General features: G+C 37.8%; 1 protein-coding gene across 1 annotated transcript in view; it reads right to left on the bottom strand.

Moving 5' to 3' along the window:
• Positions 1–2,383: 2,383 nt before the first annotated feature.
• SYTL2 (synaptotagmin like 2) overlaps positions 2,384–13,941 on the bottom strand; it is a 45,323-nt gene continuing 33,765 nt past the window's right edge. The window contains exons 11-19 of the mRNA XM_059835790.1: positions 12,908–13,002; positions 9,155–9,274; positions 7,993–8,162; positions 7,289–7,391; positions 6,705–6,875; positions 5,528–5,606; positions 4,512–4,611; positions 3,546–3,751; positions 2,384–2,529 (exon numbers count right to left, since the gene is read on the bottom strand). Of these exons, the coding sequence (XP_059691773.1) occupies positions 2,384–2,529; positions 3,546–3,751; positions 4,512–4,611; positions 5,528–5,606; positions 6,705–6,875; positions 7,289–7,391; positions 7,993–8,162; positions 9,155–9,274; positions 12,908–13,002 (1,190 nt within the window). The remainder of the gene's footprint in view (positions 2,530–3,545; positions 3,752–4,511; positions 4,612–5,527; positions 5,607–6,704; positions 6,876–7,288; positions 7,392–7,992; positions 8,163–9,154; positions 9,275–12,907; positions 13,003–13,941) is intronic.

Here is a 13,941-nt window from a genome sequence, read left to right as displayed (position 1 = left end):
GAAGGCTCGCTTTTGTGTGTGGGGACAACTATCCTTATAGGTTTACCTATAATAGTCTCTATTTTCTGCACATGCTGAAAAAAGGTATTAAAAACGGGGGAGGAACACTGAATTTTTGTACAAAAGGGCCCATTTTTGTTACTTGGCTCAGTTTCTTGATTAATCTAGATGAGTACATAATACTGCTGTGTCATTAGTTAATCACACTGATTAATTACAAGTGCAGTGCACAAGTAAATCTTATGTTCATGTTCAGGTAGCTTTTCAAAATTTAAACTGAGTTTTGACCTATTTAGTGTAGTAGTAAGCAGAGTCTTTTGAGCTAATGACAAAATGCTGTGTCTGTCTCTAGGATGGTTCAAGAATAGCGAGACAGAAGATGTTCTACTTGACCAAAAGACAAGGAGATTGACACTGTCACAAACCAAACATTTTATTTTGATGGCGGTCAAGTTTAGCTACCAAAATTTTGTACAGTATAGAACGCAGCAGATTACGTGACACTTGCCTGCAAATCTAGAGCCTCAAGACCCCATCTCTACAGCTTAAGTCCAAAGACTATTTTGACACAGCAATGCATTTAAGTTTCACAGGAAACACAACAAGAACTTTACTGCTGTGAAAGTGTAGGTCATGTTCACAGCAACCTACTTTTTCAGGTGAAAATTAATTCATGTAGGCAGTGTATACAAATAAACTAGGTGCCTCTCTGCTTTTCCAGAATCACCACCCTTTCAGGAGTGGCTGTTTAAGAACACAGAAGCAAAGTAGCTGCTGTACCATTTAAGTACAAAGACGTTCGAAGTGTCGTACTCACCTTGTTCCCTAGTCATACAAGGATAATGTTTTGTATGTCTCTGGCAAAGTGGAATCTGTAGCAGCCACCAATCTCATCCAAAACACCTGAAGCAATAAGATACCAAGACTGACAACTACTTTTGGCATCTGTAAACTCCACAGACTGCCTGGTTGATGAGAGAGAAAGTAGGTTTCCTGGCAGGTTGAATAGCACCTTTCCTTTTTTCCATTCATAGCGTGTCCCAAATACCAAGCAGCATTTAAATTTCTATGATTAAATTAAGCAATTGAGTTGGAGCTGTGAAGAGCCTCCTTCTCCTCTCTACTCTGAGGTGCAAGATTTCACCAACTTTTAGACGTACGCAGTTGGAGCAAATAAATGTGCATTTATTTCCAGAAGTGTTTTCTGTCTGCATTTTGTTATATTGCATGCTGAATTGCTAACATGAAACACCATGTTTTAATAAACATTGAATTCCTATTTAGCTTTAATAGGCTGCTTTTATTAAAAAACAAGTAGTAATACATTTTGTATTTTATGCATTTCTCTCTTTTTAGTAGCGTGCATTTCTACAAGTCACAAATTCCAGTCCTATTTCCTACGCTGCAAAGCAACCCAAGCCAAGACCACCGCAATCCCAGCGTTCTCCTAACGATGGCGCTGGAGCACAGGTAAATTGCATTTTGCAAAAACCCAAGCTTTTTGCAAAAACCCAAGCTAATAGATCCAGGTACAGACGAGTACGCTTTACAGAATAAATACCCAACATATTTGTCATCACTAAAATTGGCAGGTTTAGATCCTTTAGAGTAGCATTGAATAAAAAAAAGTTTGACCTCTATGCCTTCAGCATTTAAGAGTAAGGTTTGTATACTAGGAGGACAATTGATGCATACATAAGCAAACTTGTTTTTTATAACCCTGATTTTTGATAGCACATTGGAACTAACAGTCCTCTGCACCTTGCAGAACAGGACATTGACAGTACCACTTCACGTAATGCTTCTTTCATTATAGAAGCGACTTTCATATCCTAGAAATGTACAACTACAGATAAAGGAACTTTCAAAAAAAAAATTATTCATGCTCATATTCCTCGCTGGAGAGATCTGGCATGGCATAATGAGGATATAGACACATATTAATGAGCATGAACAAAATGCAACCTGTTGCCATCTTACCAATAACACTTCATGAGCAATCCGAGAAGTGTACAGAAAGAGTTGACTTGCTCTTATTTTTTTGCTGGTAATTTAGATTATTTAAAGGATCAGCAATGCTTCAGGTAGGCAACAGAAGCACCCAGGTATCACAGCTACCTCTGCCACTGAATTCTGTAAATGCCTTCTTTCTTGAAGTCATTTTCAGTGAATAAGAAATAAAAGAATCCCTTAAATTTACATCATAATCTGCAGGCAGAAGTTTAATCTGAAATACAAAGTGGCATTTGACAGCACAAAACCAGACCAGCAATGGAGCAGAGACTGTCAAAAGAGCTACTATGTTCCTCTTCCAAGTTTCCCCCCCACACCTTTAATTTCATTCCCAAGGTTTCTTTTTGACACTAGCAATTAAAAGGCCACCTTATTTTGTCAATTTTGCAACCATTAGCATCCTGAGAGGCAGTGTATCTTCTATCCATGTGTTTGGCGAGTTCATCATCTTCTCCCAAAGGGCAGTTTCATCTGAAGAAGAATCCATCCAGTCTACTGTAGTTCCATAGCTTTTGCCTAGAAAAATGTCAGTTTTAAGAGAAACATTACTCAATATGCTGCAGAGTTGAGAGCAGACAATCAAATTTGCCTGTCTTCTAAAATGGTTTCACCTCCTCAGGTAGCTGACCTAGTACTTTGAAGAGCCAGTTCTACATTTTTACACTCGAGCAATTCTGTCAAGTACAATTAACGACAGTTTCTCACGGAAGCTTTGTCATCTTTCTCCAGACTTTCTTTCCTTGTTACCCTTAGTCTTTTTGTCACAATCCCAAGGAGAAAGATGCATGGGCGATTAACATCCAAAGAGGGTTTAAGAATAAAACAGGACACTGATTTTGTACTGAAATACAACCTTGGGTACTCTAAAATTCAAATTGAGATTTACTATCCTAATTTGTATTTTAGGTCACTCTGGTGAACCATGCAAGAAGTTAATTTGGGAAAAGCAATTTTTTCTTGCATTTGCTTGGAAAGACTCCAAACACATCCTCCCCTCAGACCAGAGAGGACAATGAAAGGGACAAATGTAATGATAGGGAAAACATACAATTCTTCTATCTGCACATCTTATATTGCCCTTATGCTAAAACCTTGTTTGCATTTATAAGTTTTCCTGTCCAATGTCTTCAAATTTTATCATGCATTCCTGATCTATCCTTTTATCTCCACCCAATGCTGCCTTTACACCACATACAAACTTACACATGCAAAAACTGGGTAAGTCATTATCAAGATTTTGGGTGCAGGGATAGCATATTCTTGTACTTCAAACAGTAGCAGATACAATGTATGGGCAGACAAAGGTTTATTTCTGATATTTCTCCTTACTTGTCAGTCATCCTAACCCTCATAACACTACTATCATTTACATTTCAGGATCTGTGCTGAAGAATAGGTAAGTTACTGAATGAAACTCTTCAGTAAATAACTGGAAGTGATCTTTGCAAAAAGAGAAGAAATGGAAAAGAAGAGGAAAAAAAGGAAAGACTGTATTTTGTACATTAAGGATTAATGTGTTAATTGTCCAGTACCTGTTCCAAGGCCTATCCTGAGACCTCCCAGAAAGTGGTTGGCTAGTTTGTTGTGATCCCAGACTGTGAGTTCTATGCAGGCTTCTTTCAAATCTTCTGGTCTAAAGCCATCGTAGACCATGGTGTGGTTGAATACTGGGTTTGTAGTTTTTGCCACTGTTCTTGTTTTCTGGCGACTTTTTCTGCTAGTATCTGGAAGAATGGTACTTCAGAAAGAAAAAGCATTGTCAGTTTGCACTTGCACAGTATAGCCTGCATTAAACATACTGCATAGACAAAACCTACTGATTAACACTGTCCTTTGCGTGTTAGAATGTGACTGAAGATAAGATGCTTTAGCATCATGAAGATGAAGTCAAAGGTCATATTCTCATCCCCTTCCAAGAAATACTGGCAGCATGTGTCCACCGTTGGGCTTCAGAGGATGGAAGGGAAGGGGAAGTCAGGTGGGGAAAAGGCACAAGTGAATTTATTTGCTGTCTTATCACTAATGACGCTGAAACCTTTTTGTTGCTGCCAGAGATTTCCCAACCATCTTGTTATTCTTGCCTCTTTGCATTTTTAGGCTGTATGTGGAAAGGAAGGAGGAAGAAATACAACTATGCTTCTCACTTCTATCTCCTCCCACAATTTGCTAAGCTAAACCATACTCTTGCACAAACATACTTTGTTTAAATGCAAATAAAAGCAGGCACAATTTTGACTAGCCCTTCCACCATGTAACTGAGCAGACAAAATGAAAGGGTAGTGATTACACAGGAAGTTCTCCCAGTATGTTTTACTTGGTAGTATATACTTCGCATCTTGAAGTTGTAAGCACTGCAGGACAATTTGCATTACAATAAAGGAGAATCAGAAAGTAATTAGGTGTTTAACTTGAATGTAGAAAAATGAAGATAAGATTAGAAAGCACAACAGTAGCATTATTAGGCCACCACGTTTGATAACTTCAACCACAGTTCTTACCACTTAATAAAAGAGTTGAGCCTGTTGCCTCTCAGAAGAGGAAGGTCATGGCATTCCTTCACCCAGATGTGGACCTCACCAGTAGGCAGAGTCTTCTTTCCTGTAAAAATAAAACAAAACATTTGATTAAGCCTTGTAGATCCCTTTTAAAGGTAGTTTCTATGATGCAGCAGTTCCTGCCCATTTGTAGAGGTGATATTCAGCCTAGACTCTCATTATCTCACATCTTAATTCAACATTCCTCTCTGCATCCTTCAAGCTTCAATCTTCATCCCATCAAAGTACTACAAGATCACATCATGTCTGTATTCCTACAATGACATTTCTTCTGTTACAACTAAACAAATACATGCTACTGGTCTTCTCTTTCCAAGCCTCCTAGATGAAGAGATCAGCTTGTCCTCAGTCTATGTGATGTTAGCATTTGTTGCCCCTTGTACTTTCAAATAAGCTCCTTTGTGCTCTTAATATAATTGATTCTTATCAACTGACTGACTGGATTAAAGACCTGACCTGGCATCACTGTCAGATCAGCCAGTTATCAGTTGCCAGACAAGATTAAACCAAACAGATCATACTACTATGAATTGCTGCGTTTTAAATACTTACTGCTATTTTCTACTTCTAGTATTGCTTTTATTTATTGTGTTGTCATTGTTTATTTAGCAAATCACAGCACCTGCCTGATGATTTATAATCCCTAAAATTATTAGTGAGAAAACAGAATTTTGTTACCCATACAGACTGCATTACAAATCTAAGATCATAACAATGAGGTAATTTCTTCTGTAGTAACATTGAAAACAACAAAAGATCCTAAAGTGATCTTGGGTCCTAAACTGAATTCATGACCAGGGTGACTTAATCCCCTAGAAAAAAAAATAAATTTACTTTTATGTTAAAACAAGATGTCTGAATTGCCTGAAGAACATAAAACAGTTTTGGGGGGTTTTTTAAAGACAGGAGAACAAAAACCCCAAAGGCCTGACAAGCCCAAACAAAGCAGCTATACATACCTCCAACAGGATGTGGGACATACTGGAGGGCTAGTTTCATCTCCCCTCTGTTTTCTAGTTCAAGAGCCATTGTTGAAGTCTGAAATTTAAGGAAAAAAAACACCCCCACAAATCTCAAACCTTGCAGTTCACACAGAGTTTACCATGCAAAGTCTTCCACTGCAACAGGCTTGATTTCTACGTGAGGCAAGTTTTTTTTTTTCTTGGTTCCTTATCCATTGGTCTTCCCTCAGTTTACAGGACATGAGAGATTTCAGGGCAAGTTTAACCTCTTGACAGCACCTCAGATAGATAGCTCTTCCACTAAAGCGGACAAGACCCAGGGGAGGGTGCATCTTTTCCACTGTTGTGCACTTATTTAGAACATATGCTCTTTCAATCAGGAAACTTACTCTTTATGCAACAGAAAGTGTACTTTAATAAACTCATTTCTATAGGAAAGTTTTGATCTAAAAATCAGCCTCAACAAGAGTTATCTTGCAAAAAGGCACAAGAATATGTCACTTCTTCATAGTCATGGACCATCCATAGATGGAACATGGCACCTGTTAACATTTGGTTACCTTTATCTACCCACCGCAGTTTTAAAATCAGTCAAATTAAACTAGTGCTAAAGACCACCACAACATTCCTGTTTTGTTCTACAAATTATAAAACTTTGGATTGAGCTAATTTTGGAATGAACTAATGAAGTAAATTCAAGGAAAAAAGAAAAAAACAACAAAAGAAGTCAGAACCGTAGGCAGTGGCTTAACTAAGAGTTTTCATTTTGGCTGAAACCCATTAACAAACAAGAGGCATGCAGACATGGAAGTCGTCATTACATCTGATATTAAAATGTTGCTGCACTTACTCCATATTCTCAGTAGGTTTACTTTATATTCAGGGAATGAACGTCTTCAGGTATCTGTTGCAGCAACGTGATGTAAATGAAAAATACCTTGAAATTCCTAGTCCTTAGACTATGAGAAAGTTTTTTCTACTATAATAGCTAGCTACTTACTAGACTAATAGAAACCTCAGAACAGTATGTTCCATTTACCAGTAAAGAGGTATTTATGATTATAACCAACACAAAAAAACAGAGAACATGCAAGACCAGACCTAAATGAATGACTTGACTTTGCATTTACACAGCGGAAAATACGAAACAGCTAACCCACCCTTAGTAACTTACCCTTGGCTTGAGTGGAAACCAGGTGATCTGCTTGTTGGATTTATCATTCCAGTCCCAGGTTCCTAAATCCAGCTCCACTTCACCAAGGAAGCTATTCCTCCCAAAGGTATCATTGTGCCAGACAGAGATATTAAGGCTTTGGTTCTTTAGGAAACCCTTCTCAATTTTGTACTGCCAGGAGGAAGAAGTGAGAAAAAAGTTAAAACAAGCTGGATTTTCATCAATGCTGTGTCTGAAAGTGACAAGGTTAGAGAAAAACATGTCCGGGTTTATACATCCGTAACTGCTCACTTCATTTCAGATTAAAACTATTTTCATGTTTTACTTTTTTTTATGCATCTTAAGCTCATGAACTTGTGTTTGTTTGCAAGAAGCATACAACAATCAGTGTTCTCAATGCTGTATCCAGAGTACACTGTAGAGTTAACCTATCAATAGAAGGACATAGGTACTTCTACGGAGCAATCTATCTCCTCCTAACACAGACATCTCTTTTGAGAGCATCTGGACCTGTGCCTAAAGGATAAGGTTCCTCATACTTCATGCATGCAGTACTTCATGTCTGGTAATAGTTTGATAAATACCCGCAGTATTTCATTATAGACTGGATTAAAAGTTTTCTTTTTCACAGAGGTCTTCCGTTTGCCCAGCTTGTATTTCTCTGGAAGCAGGTAGGTCTTTACATACCTAAAATTTAGACAGGCTGGTTAGAAGAGCAAAAACCCCACCCTTTCCAACTTCCTTTTCCAAAATACACAAGTATTTGCTTATAAAGTAAAAGAAATCCACTTCACTAGCCATTATGTCATTCAGCTTGTTACATGTTAAGAAATGGAACAGCAGTGGTGAAGTATAACAGTAGTTTCCAAAGTGGGACATTAACCACCTTCTACCAGCGGGAAATCTGTTGAAATATCTCCTCAACACATACAAATACAGAATATTTAACTATAGTATGCCTAGATATCGTATTTATTGGCTCTAACCCTATTGAAAACCTATCAAAGAAGGATTTACCATCTGGAAAGTTGAATTTTAAAAAAAGAGTTTCATATTCTTAAAAGTTTGATCTTCCCATGTTAATATATGTACCATTTTATAGGGGCAATTCTATATTCAGTTCAGAGTGGAAAACCATGTAAAGCACGTTATGGCTTCTTCATTTATTTATTTGGTTGTTTACTCCAACAGGTTATAGTGATGGGGGAAAAAAAAAAAATCAGTTTTCATTTACACATTAAAAGAAAAAATTCCATTAGGAAAAAAATTACTCTCTGTTTATACTTACGGGTCTGAACGCTGTCGCTTAACATCTGCCACAGCCAAGTCCTTACATTGGCAAATAAAAATGTGGAGCTCGTTCAGCTGTTCTACATAATCAATAGCAAACTGAATGTTCCCCTTCACGTCAACATTGCCGAAGTCTGCACTATAGATGCTCATTAGGCTTCCGCTCACCTATGTCATACAAGAAGAGAAAAATTTTCCAGGCATTGCATTTCACCAGACACTTCAAGGTCAGGGTAGAAGTTATGCTCAGAATTCAGACAGTAAAGAAATCAACTGTGTCCCTTTAGATGTGATAATAAAATGTAATGGACACTATTATACAAGCTTCTCAGCAAGCAGATTAACAAAAGAAAGTTATTGGTAAGTGAAAGGTGTTAGGGCAACTTTTCTACAAAAAAATTTGGATGCATTTATTGCATTGAGATAAAACAATAAAATGATAAGTTGCTGTAGATCTGGAGATTGCCTGTGATCAGATCCTTGAAATATTACTTATATTTCTTTTCAGCTGATCTTTGCAGAAAGCAGAGCCTAAGAGTTTAGGAGAACAGGCCTTCTGAAAATACTGTCAAAAAGCTTAGTGATAAAGCCTGTGGCTGAATTACATGCCTAAACAAAACACACTTGAAAATTAAACCCTACACAGGTAGAAGGAAAAGGATGTATAATTTTTTTTTCTCAATATCCTTCCCCAAAATTCTCCTTTTCTCAATGAAGTCCACATAAATTAATGACTTTTGGTTAGCCAGTTCACCGACTTAATTATGCATTCCACATACCGATACTGTCTCTTTCTTTCACTTATTTCTCCCCCACCTCCCATTTTCCTTTTCTACATGTATGTTCTATATAAATTGATCCCTACTTTCAGCTACAAATATAAGCTCTTAGGGTAAAAGCCATCTCTTTGTTCAGTGTTTATACAGTATGCTGCACAATGGAGGCCTGAACAGGCTCCAGTATATTACTAGAAAAGTAAGACCAGTTTTATTTTATTTTTTTTATGCAATTCCATGCAAGGGTTCACATAACAGAGAGGAAAGGAAGGAGACAGAGATGCCAAGGGAAGATAGATAAGAGGAATAAAAAGGGAGCTGAAACAATACTGAAGAGATTAGCAAAAGCAAAGTGCCATTAAAACAAGGCTTTGGTTTACATACAGAGGACAAGGAGGCCATGCCAGAAGAGCCGCTAAGATTGGTTAGAGAGCTGGGACTCTTCTTGATTCTGCCAAGGGAATAACTGCTTTCTGATGCTGTATCTGTCTCTCTGTCATCACTCTACAAAAACATCACAGGAAGAAAGTCTGTGTAGGTTCTTCATAGTCACAAGGAACATTAAAAAAAACCAAACAGAATTTAAACACAGATTGGGACTCAGTGAAAACGTGAATTTAAATTCCCTTGTAGTGCCAACACAAATAATTAATATTTCTTAAGTTAGGTCATGCATTTAAAAAAGAAGTTTGAAAGGGAATTTTTCTGATGGAAAGCCTACACTGAAAATTTTTTACAACCTGGTTGTATTACTGCTTGTTTTTGGTTTTAAATCTCAAATAGCAATGGAAAAGTACAAAGTTAACTTTATTGGAACAATTAAACTCAACTTCTGTACTTCACTATCTCATGCATAAACTTATGCAAGTGATAACGCTCAGGTCTTTTACCCGTCACTTTCTGTTATACAGCAAATACCATCAATTCTGTACCCTCTAAGGCAGTTAGCTGGAAGGTAACATGCACAGTAGAACAGCACTGGATACAGCTGGCTTTTGCAAAAAGCCTTTCTTGCAAGAGAGCAAGCAGGGCCTTGCTTTGGCATCAGGGAACTGCAGTTTTGGGTTACTTGGTCATTATCAGGTTGTGCCTGCAATCCCATTCTGTCTCCATGCTATCACTGTACTAAAGAATCAATGCTTTACTTCACACGTGTGCTTTGGCATCTTCCTATGCAAGCTGTTACAGAAACGATCATCTCCCTGTTGTATTCCACCCATGAACAATTTACAAAGCTTCCCCCCTCCTTTATACAGCTTTGAACTTCTGTCATAGATCTAACAGATGCAAGATTAGTAAACAACAATTTCTACACATGTTAAGAAAACGAATATTTATAGAAATAAATATCTAGCATATAAGCATTTTTTAAAGATAATTTTATAAAGATCTTTTGATTGTAGCTTCTCTGGCTATATCTATACTGCTTAGTAAAAGCAGACCAGGATTGTTCCCCAGTTCAGAGGCCAAAGGTAAGGACTGACTAATGTCCCTCCTACCTAGGGCAAGGGTCCTTGAGAGAAGAACTGTCCAAAATAAACCCAGGGAGTGAAGTAACAGTTAAGCAGTGTGGATAATCAGTCCTGTTACATGGACTTGTTGAAAGGCAGGAAAATCCTAAGCCCTCTTACAGAGGAAGGATATACAGCTTCCCTAAGGCCATTTTAGCTGCTGTCCACACAGCAGGTCAGCAGAAGAAATCTAGGACTGAACCTAGTTCTGCTTACTTTCAACCCTGTCCTTAACTTACTCAAAGCCTGCTCTCTGGATAGAGCAGTGAAAGCTCTTCTTGTGGAGGTTTGTGGAATGTCTAGAACTTCAGAGACAAGGAATTATTAAGCACTGGGGTGACTGCATGCCTCCAGAATGCACTACACGTGGTTTTTTTTTTTTTAAAGCTAATTCCAAATGTTAAATAAGGATATTGGCTATTCACAAGTAGAGAACCCTTAATTTTTTAGGCTGTTATCTCTTTTAAGCAGAAGGAAAAGACACTGATCCTCTAAGAGATAGATTTCTTTGTATTTCTTCTTTAATTAGAAAGTATGTTATTATCAGAATTCATTATTTTTAAAATAATTCCAGAACTGAATTAGCACATAGAAATGAGTATTAATACTATCTGACTACATGGTGTCTACAACGCCTATTTCTAAGCTGTTATTTCTATCAGATTTATGTTATCCATTCATTAGTTTCGTACTTCATATTGGCCAGATGGAACTTCAGTGAAGATAAATTCCAAGGTAGAACCAGCACATGGTATACATACATGCTATTTTTATAGATATACACTCTGTTTTTTTTTTAATAGATACATACACACACATATATATGTGCGTGTGTGCATGCATGAGTACGTCTTGTAATACATCCTGTGCTGTGAGCTTGACAACTGAAGACAGTCTTGGGACTAATCACAACTTTAAAAATAAATTTGGGGGGCCGAATAAACAGATTTGGGTGCTGACAATTTTTTAGAATATCAGTATGAACCATCCCCAAACCCTTTCTACTGTGACCAGATTGATTACATATAGTCCTTTGGCTTTCAAGTATTTGTCAGACTGTTTCATTCAAAACCCACATGAGTAAGCTTTTTAATTGCCTTCTTACAGAGGCTCTAACTGGTTGGTTTTAGATGCCCAGATACTCATTTCAGACTTGTTTGCTATCTCACCTCTAATGCTTCGAAATGCTAATCTTTTGATCCATCCATGGTGCAATGTTAACAGCCTTAGAAAAGTTTCCTGTGTGTTCTTCTCAGCAGAAGGGGCATTAGGATGGTATAATTTTAGAGAATCTTTAACTGAAAAGGTGTAATTCATAGACACTGAATGGTTTTAAGTTCTGCACTTAAGGTAAGATTAATCAAACCTGTATCACCACATTTTGGTTATTTCAGACTTTAGGAGGGAGTAGAGAAAGACAGGGCACAGTATATTTCTGATTCTGACCCTTCAGTCCTTTTAGACACAGGTTTTTAGAAAAATAATCCAAAATATTGATGCTTATGCTGCAGTTACAATGCTAAGGGCTGGGGTAAGCAGCAATTCCTCATTTTTTAGCACAGACACAGGTATTTGTGATATCTACGCCCCAAATTCCTGTGTCCCATTTAAGCCTGTGTCCACTAATACACATCCCTCATTGACAGGACTCAGGTGGTTGTATAACCATTTGCTAACAGCTTAGGGGAGGAGGAGTCTTGCATGCATGTTTGCCATACAAATTCACATTTGTACTATGGCACTCAAGGAAAAAAAAAAAGGAAAAAAAAGAATCTATGGTGTTATCCAAGTTCAACAATGATGAGCTATTTCCTATTCTCCAGAGCTTCCTGTTCCCTGTGACCAATGCAGCTACCTCTTTTAGGCATTTATGGTAGGAGGTTCGTGCTTGGTCTAAACACAGTCTCCACTCCCCTCTTTACTGACTGCTTGGGGAGTCATAGACCAGACAGTTCAAATTGCTTATCACTTTCAAACTTCAGTGTCATTTTAAGAGATTTGACTGTGGCCTCAGAGCTTATTCCGAGGCCCATATCATGATGATGATAATAATAACAATAATAACAATAGACTTACAGTCTATTATTATTGCAGGCACAGTATGTTCTTGGAAATTCTGAGATTTCACTTACACTGGTTAACAGCCTGGTACTTGAGCCTACATCCCTAAGCAGAACACCAAGGTAATACCCCTCTGAGAAGGGTTACCAGATGATGACTTTCTTATGGTCTTACACGCTTATTTTAGATTTTAGGCTCTGAAGAAAATAAATGTAGGCACACATGTATGTTCTGAAGAGAAAAAAGACCTGTTAGTTTAAGTACAGATATTGCCTTTGGGAATAACGACAAGCATTCACTATGCTTCAGTCTCCTACATAAAACATGCTCTGTGTGTGGAGCCGTACAGTAAGAATAAACCTCTAGTTACTGGACTAGAGCTTCTGAAAGGTTAATTAGCCACAGGTTGTTTGGGATCATCACCTGACTGTTACACTGCAAGCTCAACTCTATGCCATGGTCCAATAGTAAACTGACTTGGCAGACCCTGGAAAGCACTACTTAACAAAAGCAAAATGCCACAGTAATCAAAAGTTTGTTACAATATTTCAGAGATGGAACTTACCTCTTCCTGTAGGAATGATGGTACTGACTTGCTCAGTCCTTTGAGTTTTTCAGGATTGGAAAACAGCTTCTCAGGCTGTGAAGGCACTGTGGAAACTGAAGAGCAGCAATTCAAAAGGCTTCAAAAATACATTTGTACATCAAAACAGTGAGATTCCATAACAGGACACGGTTAGAAACAAACAACTTCAGATGAAATACATGCATGTGCACAATCAGGTTACAAATTAGATGCAAGATTCCACTCCCCCACCCCCACCCCACCCCGCCCCACCCCGGCCCCCATGACTCAGAGAAACTATTATTAGAAAGGACAATCTACTTTGACATCTCCTGTAACACTGACCAAAGAACTTTGTCTGGCAGGAGCAGAGATGTTTACATTGCTTGACATGATGTACAAGCCTGGGTGCTGCAAGCAAATTCTGATCAAATGTGATAAAGAAAACATTTTCAGTTTACCTTCTAGATTTTCTTCCTAGAACAAGGATAACTAACCATACCATCATTGATTGACATTGGAGTCATCAGAAGGTTCTTGGTAAGAAGTTAGTGTACAAGCCAAACTCTTCTTTTACTTACTCAGTCTAATTAATTGCAATAGGAACATTTGTGTAAGTCAAGCAATTTTTAGACCTGAACAAGGAAGTTTCAAGTATTCCTCGTTAATTATAAGATGCATATCTCATTAATGATGCACTTTTTTGCAGCCCATCTCTTCAACTTTTGTATACCTCTACTGAAGTTCACTACTATGCTCTTTCACTGTACAAAGCTTAATTGTACAAGCTAGCTTTGCAAAAATCCAGTTTGTAGTAAGCCCACGATACTCAGAATTTTCCATGCTCTAACTCCACTTATATTTAATAATGCACTAAACATTTACATCTTTGGACTGGATACACATTGTGAAATGCAGCAATACTGAATATCGTATGACAGAGAATTATTTGGCCACAAACAGCCAGCTACAGGGGTATGTATCTATTGCATAAAATGAAACACTGCACACATGACAGGATTGTTTGCAAGGCG

The sequence above is a fragment of the Gavia stellata genome, chromosome 1, assembly GCF_030936135.1.
Source record: "Gavia stellata isolate bGavSte3 chromosome 1, bGavSte3.hap2, whole genome shotgun sequence".
Classification (NCBI taxonomy): Eukaryota; Metazoa; Chordata; class Aves; order Gaviiformes; family Gaviidae; genus Gavia; species Gavia stellata.
This window is presented reverse-complemented; position numbering and strand designations above follow the sequence as displayed.